At 43.3% G+C, this 7,672-nt stretch overlaps 1 protein-coding gene across 1 annotated transcript; it reads left to right on the top strand.

Moving 5' to 3' along the window:
* Window positions 1-260: 260 nt before the first annotated feature.
* Window positions 261-5,262, top strand: LOC117805149 (extracellular matrix protein 2). Its single transcript, XM_034673776.1, has 2 exons — window positions 261-1,536; window positions 2,883-5,262. Exons 1-2 carry the CDS (start codon window positions 296-298, stop codon window positions 3,979-3,981), a joined length of 2,340 nt encoding a protein of 779 aa, XP_034529667.1. The 5' UTR covers window positions 261-295; the 3' UTR covers window positions 3,982-5,262.
* Window positions 5,263-7,672: the final 2,410 nt, after the last annotated feature.

The following is a 7,672-nucleotide window of genomic DNA, read 5'->3' as shown; positions in this document are numbered from 1 at the left end:
TCTGCAAAATCAGACGTCCTGCAGCCTTGTAAGTTCAGCCTCACTTTACATTTCAAACTCGAAACATGATGCACTCACTCTCAATCCTACAAACAACGGGTCATGAACACGTCACATTACTGATAGTTTCAAGGGTAGAATAAAGGAACTGTGTCACTGTTTCATGTTTAGGAAACTAAGATGATTTTATCTTACAAAGAGCATCTTTTGCACACCTCATGACTGAAACCTCTCAGCTGTAACTCTTCTTTTAGCCTCCCAGGCAGCAGCTGTGGACGGAGACCAGCGGTCTGAGATGAGGATCAAGAAGCTGAGAGACGTTCCTGTATCAATGATGGAGGAAAGGATGCATGAGCTTACACCTGATTTAGGTGGATATATGAAGGACATCTTACAAAGTGATGATGGACACGAGAGAGGAGGTGAGGAGACGTTAACTCCAGAGACGTTTTTTAGACCTTTGGGAGAGGAAACAAGGAGACAGGAGTCTGAACGTGACCCCGTCAGACAGGAGACTCCAGAGACTCACAGTTATTATGATTCATGGATGAATAGGGAGGAAGAGGAGGAAAGGGAGGGCAGGCTGGTGGCTGGGATTACTCCTCGGGAGAAGGAAGTAGGAAATGAGGAAAGGAAGGAAGGTGCAGATGAAGGGGAGAACATAAAAAGTGCAAACCGTAAAGAATTAAAAGAAAGAGAGGAGGAAGATCACACGGTGGTTCGTAATCTCACACCTCCTCTGAGCACATCCTCTGCCTCACTTCAGCCTCCACCAGTCCTGCTTACACCCACATCACAACCTCTGACCTCCTTCAGCAGAGTTTATCCTCAGGCTTCCTCTCCTCCACTCACTCCAGATCCTTCAGAGAGTCCGGCTCTAACAGTGGATCCTGATGTGAAGAGGTCTATTCTCCTGCTTGAGGATCTGCTCTCTCAGGTGTTTCACAGTCCTGGTCCTGGACATCAACTCCAGCTGAATGAGCTGGAGGAAAAGCCAGATATAGAGGATGCGATGGTCAAAAGTCTGCTGTTTAAACCAGCGTGGAAGGAGGAAACCACGAGTGAAAGAAACAAGAAAGAGGACGAATTCATCCCAAAGGTTCACGCAGCTACGCCGAAAACAAAAACAGAGCCCAAAGATTCTAAAGAGCCTCGTCCTGCTCTGAGAATCACTGAAGAGAACAATCCCAGAGTCAAACCAGTCCAAGGTTTGAATAAAATAAACATCACAAAACCAACAGGAGAGCCGCAGCTGGTGGAAAATGACACCAAAGTTAGCGTGAAGCGAAACAAAGCGTCTCCTCCTCCGTCACGACCTTCAGTCAAACAGCAGCCGACCACAAAAACCAAAACAGCTTCAAACAGGCCGACCAAGAGCGGCAAGAATAAAACCATGAAGACGTCCAAAGACAAGAAGAAGAAGAAGGACAATAAAACACAAAAAACACCACAGAAGAAGAAGGAGGTGATCACACCGACGTACTTCCCGTACTTCATGGATAACTACTGTCCTCAGGAGTGTGCCTGCTACGGGAGGTGAGATATTAAAGCTCTGAGGAGTTTAGAACTGGATATGAGTCAGGATGAAATAAAGAGAGATGTCTTTACTAAACTACACCATCAGCAACAAGACTGGTGATTTCAGAAATGTTATTTTAATGGCTTTAACTACAGCTTCAAGGTAGATGTAAAACAAGATAATGTACGACGCACATGCTAACGTCACTTTTCTACATATATATTCACAAAGAGTGACGTGTTTCAGGGGATGAGATATTTCTTTTTGTCATGCATGTAGGCGATAAGATCAGCAAAGAGATCAATTCCTCAATCAAACTTTATTAATATAGAATATTTCACACCATCAAATGCAATTTAAAATGTTTTACAGCAATTGAAAACAAGAAAAAAGGAACTGAAAATAAAGATAATAGTGATAATAGTTCACACTCACAGAAATATAATAATTGTGTTAAAAAAAATGTGTTCAATTTAAATAGAAATAACAGAAATAGTGAAATATGTAATAAATAAATAAAAAAGTGTAAGAATAAAAGTTGAAGATAAATAAAAGCACTAAAAATAGCAACAAAACTGAGTAGTTAAATAATGAAGACAAGTAGTTCAGATTAAATAAAATTATAAAATATTAATTACAAATATTTTTATTTATATACATTTTTTATAAAACATTCTATATATAATAAAAAAATACAATATCCTTCTAATGAGGGGTGCTGCTCTGTCCACCGGGGGGCGCCAAAATAAAATAAAAGTTCCTCTCTGGAGCTCAGAGAATATTGAATCATGGAGTTAAAGTTTATTTATTTTCTGAGAGTCAAAAACTGCTCCAAAGAAAGATTAAGTTTTTTAAATTGTGATTAAATCGCTCACGTTTAGTCACTAATCGCGATTAATCGTAGGCACAAAATTCCATTATTTTGCTTTTCAAAACATTTCTTGAAGTTCATATTAATGTGGAAAAAAAAGAGGATTAGGCCCACATTAAGGATGATAAAGTTTGATATTTCCAAAAGGTTTTAAATGAGTTTATGCGTTGAAGTATTTACAGACAGGAAGCAGTGAGCTCTGTGAGGCAGCCAGCTTAGACTTCAGGATTACTGAGGCTGTGTAGGTTAACTCCTGTAATATAGAGATTATATGAAGGTGAATGTTGTTATCTTAGGAGTGTGTCAGGCTAACTATTTACCCTTGTTTTCAGGTAAAGCTTAGCTAAGCTAACAAGCTGCTGGTGTAAGTGTTGTGTTTAAAATACAGACAGGAGCGGTGTCAATTTTCTTTGCAGAAAATCCTGATTTGATTTTAGAATTAAAACTGTTCCTTAGTGATGATTGTGGTGCCGTTATGTGTCTCCTCTGCAGAGTGGTCCAGTGTTCAGACAAAGGCGTGGACAAGGTTCCTTACGGTATCCCCTATAACGCTCGCTACATCCTCCTCATGAATAACCGCATCGACAGCATCCAGCTGGACCTGCTGGACGAATACGTCTCCATGGAGTTCCTGGTGCTTAGCAACAACCGGCTCACGGATGGCTCAATAGAAGGAGCCTTCGAGGGGATCCCGGCTCTGAAGCGGCTCTACCTGGACAGGAACTTTTTGGAAAGCGTCCCAAACGACCTTCCTGTGTCTCTGGAGGAGCTCCGGCTGGACAACAACCACGTGAGTGTGATGTCAGAGGCCGTGTGGGCTCGCTGCCCCGGCCTTTTGGTCCTCAGCCTCAGCAACAACAGCCTGGGGAATGGGTCTGAATCCCTCCCTGATAAGGTGCTCTCTCCTTTAAGCAACCTGCGCACCTTGAACCTGGATCACAACCAGCTGAAGTCAGTCCCTCTGGGGTTACCGTGCTCCATCAAGGAGCTCTACTTTAAAGGGAATCTCATTGAGCACTTTAGAGGGGGCGCCTTCAACGGACGATCAGAACTGGTCCTGTTAGATTTGAGTGCAAACAGACTCACTAACAAAGGTCTGTCCCGGGACTCTCTGGTCAACGCTACACTTCTAGAAAGCCTCAATCTAGAAGGAAACAGACTGAAACAGGTACCCAAACATCTCCCTCGCTCGCTTAAGACTCTAAATCTGGAAGGCAATCTCATAACATCCGTTAAAAAAGCGGTTTTCAGCACCTTGAAAAACCTGGAGCACTTAGGTTTAGCCAGGAATAAGATCTTCAAAGTGGCTCCGGGGGCCTTCAAGGCACTGCTGGTCCTGCACCAGTTAGATCTGTGCTACAACACCTTACGCCAGGTGCCCAGACAGCTCCCGCAGGCTCTGCACTCTGTGGCGCTCACGCACAACCGGATCCAGTCGGTGCCTCGAGACGCTTTCTGCTGGGGGAGCGAGAGTCCGGGTCTCAGCGGGCTCGTACGGGTGCAGCTGGAGAACAATCTAATCGATATGGGGAGGCTGGATGCTCAGGCGTTCAGGTGCTTACGGGGGTTTCAGGTGGTGCACTTCTACTGAAACTGCTCAGATGATACACACGATGAACGCTTTTTAAGGCTCTAGAGAAATGGTGATGCTAAAGCTACGCCAGACATGAATGTTTAACTGACCCGAGCATGTAAAAAAACTCCTGTTTGACTCTGCGGCTGCTTTAATGGAGTTCATTTTCTCCCCACAGGCTGTTTTTGCCAAACAGCATGCTTCAGGTTTTTGGAGAACAATGACTGATTGTAGGAGAAACGGTCCAGGCGAGGTTATCTGGGACCAAATTATGCAACTGCCAGAGCTTAGTGTGGGTTTTTCATGAGCAGTTTCCAAAGCAGAGCAATTCAGAGTAATAACCAGAGGGAAACATTTGGTCTCCATTACGTGCAGGAGCAGATTATTCAGATGAGTCAAACACACGGTGATGTTTCATGGAGGACAAAAACAAGAACGCAAGCGGAAACTTTTGGTGTTGGAAAAAGAAGCCTGCAGTTCCTCGAGTGTCCACTTGAGGCAGGCCCCAAAAGCCCACTCAGTCCCATTAACACCCATGTTAAAGCGCCCATCTCTAGAGCAGGTCTGAATGTTATTACAGGGTTTGTCTCACTTGTGTCGCAGCTAGCTTCAGTCGTTCCCTCGCAACACTGGCTGCAGTCAGGTGTTGGGAACCCAAGCTAGTTGACACTGCGACCTTTGACCCCTCATTTATAGTCAGCCTAGTTCTTCCAACAGTCTTTTGTCGAGCAGTCCAGCCCGATGAAGCACACATTGAACACATTTCTCATTTACACACCTGCAACTGTTCAAACAAGCATTTTTAGAGCTTCCTGTAGGATCCCCCATCCGTCCATGAACACAGCGCCCCCTGCTGTTACCTGGCAGGAGGTCTGTTCTCACCTGTGAGGTCACTGCTGCACACACCAACCATTTAACACTGTCCCTGGTCACAGCAGTCATCAGGGTGAGTTATTACCGAGAGATCTGTTGACTCCTTCAATGCAGACGCACTCTCTTTCTACTCAGCGCCCCCTGTTGGTGAAGTTCCCAGGAGGCAGACTCAACAGCTTGCACTGCTTTGAGGTTCTTCTGCAGTGGAGCTTCAAACATGCATACCTGCATTTCTCTAAGTGATGGATCAGGACTTCTTTCATGGATTCAGTAATCCTTCTAAACCAAGACAGCTAACTTTAAACTGCTTTGAGAATTGTCCTGCATTAAAAATAATGAAAAAAGTGTCTCCAAATGAGGGCTGACTCTCGATTGAGGATGTAAATATTGTAAACTTGATGCTAATTAAAACCTTCCCAAAACAGACATGAACGAGTCATGATGGTTATTTCTCCACTTTGAGTTTTTAAAAGAAGCAGGAAGGAGACCTCTGGGTGTGAAGGGGATTCAGATCAGAGAGGAAACATGAACAAAGTCAACACGTGATCGTCAGTTTGAACACAGTATGAAGATACACAAATTCAAACAACATCTGCATGCAAACATGAATAATCTGCATTATGAAACCAAGGAGGCATGCATTCATTCACAGAGGATGTTAAAGGGTTAGCAAAACAAGCACATTTTTTTGGCACATACATCTCCAAGTATGAGAACTCTCAGCAAACATTTAGCTGATAATCATAAATCACAACACAAATGTTTAATGTTGATTATTTGTTTACTCTAATAAATCCGAGGAGAGCCTGAGCGGTCTGAGTTCAGCTCTTATTAGAGTTTGGTTTGTTTTTTAAATCCCTGTCTGGTTCTGAGTGAGGAGGAAACTGTGGGAGTGATTAGTGAGGGTTTACAGTCAAAGCTCCAGACTCAGTTTTCCCAGACTCACTCACAGACTCTGATCCAAAAACTCCACTGAGGAACATTTTCAACAGTTTCCAGAAACACATCAGGTCTGATGTTTTCTGCTGTTTGTGCAGTGCTGATTTTAAGAGGGTTTCATCTTTACGAGAATAAATATCATGAACCTGTGGAAATCTACCAGAGGCCTTAAACACCCTGTGAGTGCACACATGTTGTGGTGGATTGAAAATTTGTTACAGTACGATTGAAGTGTTCATGACACACAATCAGAGATCATGAAAGATGTGCTTACCCTACAAAGACCTACTGACACTGAGAAAAACATGCTTCATGTACACATGAACACAACATGGGGTGCACTCCCGACTCAACCCAGCAGAGGGCGCTTCTGTGACACAGAAAGTACTAGTCCTAGCATGACACTCATAAAGAAACATTATTAACAGTTTAAACATGATTAAATAAGAAAAAAGGTGACAAAGAGATCATCATATCTGCTTTATTCATAAAGGTTATCAAATCATGCTCAGATGACGAAAATGATCTCCTTACGGGACTTCGGGAGCTCCACATCTCTCTGACATGTCAACAAAAGACAGAAATAAATGAAGTTAAGGTGTTAACTTAGATTCGGGAGCAGGACCACGCCTAAACCACACCCTCAATCACCTGACAAGCCTTCTTAAACGTAGCCAGCCTACTCCAACTGCTTGTCCGTGATTCTTCAACCCACCCTCCCTCACCTTACTCTCCTGCACTTAATCTATTTCCTTGTCCTCTCCTACTCAACTCGTGCTCGCTCCTTCTATGCCCTGTCTACTTCCAGGTACAACCTGGGTCAAGATCAGCTCCGGCAGGATAACGCTGAGACGGAACCCCCATCCTGAGTCTCCTTCTGCTGGGCACACCACGCACAACTAATTCATTAAATGTTCAACTTATATCCTTGTGTGGCGTGGTCCTTGCTAGTGAATAAATGATTAATATAACATGAAATTAAGAATGATCATTTAGGGTAAATCTTCTTTAGTTCTGTTCTTATTTCTGTACTGCTGATGTTCAGGGTAATATTATGGATTGTACAGGACAAGGGAAATTGTGAAGCTGTATCAAAAATGTGGACCCAAAAGCAGGACTCAAGAGGCAGGCGAGGATTCAAAGTCTGTCTAATCAGAACAGGTTCCGTACACAGGGAGGTAGTCAAAAAGGCAGAGGTATCCAAGACAAGGGCTGTTTCCGAAATCGCCTACTATACTAGCAGTACGTACTGATATGTCCAAAATTCAGTATGTAGTAAGTAGTATGTGAACAAGAGCAAAATCTGCAGTAAGCCAAAACTCCCCGGATGTCTACTGATTCGGGAAAATATCTCAGTGTGCATCGGACCAGTCTGGCTGTTTCCGAAACGGCCTGCTACATACTACTTACTAATGTAGTAGGCAGTAGGTGTTGCCTACTACATTCTGCGTTTGAATTTAGTATGTAGTATGACTGTTTTCGGAAAGCGGAAGTAAACAACGGCGAAGCCGATAAATAAAATGCTTATTTAGCATCCATTTATGATTTAAAAAGTTAGGAAGTGGTTTATATGTAATTTGATAACTTTCACAGCACCCAAAAACGGATTTCCTCCCGTCAAAAAATGAGGAAAAAGAAAAAGCAGAACGAGCGCTGTGCATTATGGGAAACAGTACGCGAGGAAGACTGGTCCGATGCATACTGAGATATTTTCCCGAATCAGTAGACATCCGGGGAGTTTTGGCATACTGCAGATTTTGCTCTTGTTCACATACTACTTACTACATACTGAATTTTGGACATATCAGTACATACTGCTAGTATAGTAGGCGATATTTCGGAAACAGCCTAAGCCTCTGCCTCGCGTACTGTTTCCCATAATGCACAGCGCTCGTTC

This window comes from Notolabrus celidotus, chromosome 21 (genome assembly GCF_009762535.1).
Source record: "Notolabrus celidotus isolate fNotCel1 chromosome 21, fNotCel1.pri, whole genome shotgun sequence".
NCBI classification, from domain to species: Eukaryota; Metazoa; Chordata; class Actinopteri; order Labriformes; family Labridae; genus Notolabrus; species Notolabrus celidotus.
The sequence above is the reverse complement of the archived record's forward strand: the minus strand, read 5'-3'. Positions and strand labels throughout refer to the sequence as shown.

What these genes read in the sequence shown, in the direction of transcription:
- LOC117805149 (XM_034673776.1), top strand. Translation starts at nt 296, where the DNA reads ATGAGGATCAAGAAGCTGAGAGACGTTCCTGTATCAATGATGGAGGAA. An exon ending in GAGTGTGCCTGCTACGGGAG is followed by an intron (nt 1,537 to 2,882) that starts GTGAGATATTAA and finishes TCTCCTCTGCAG; the next exon opens with AGTGGTCCAGTGTTCAGACA.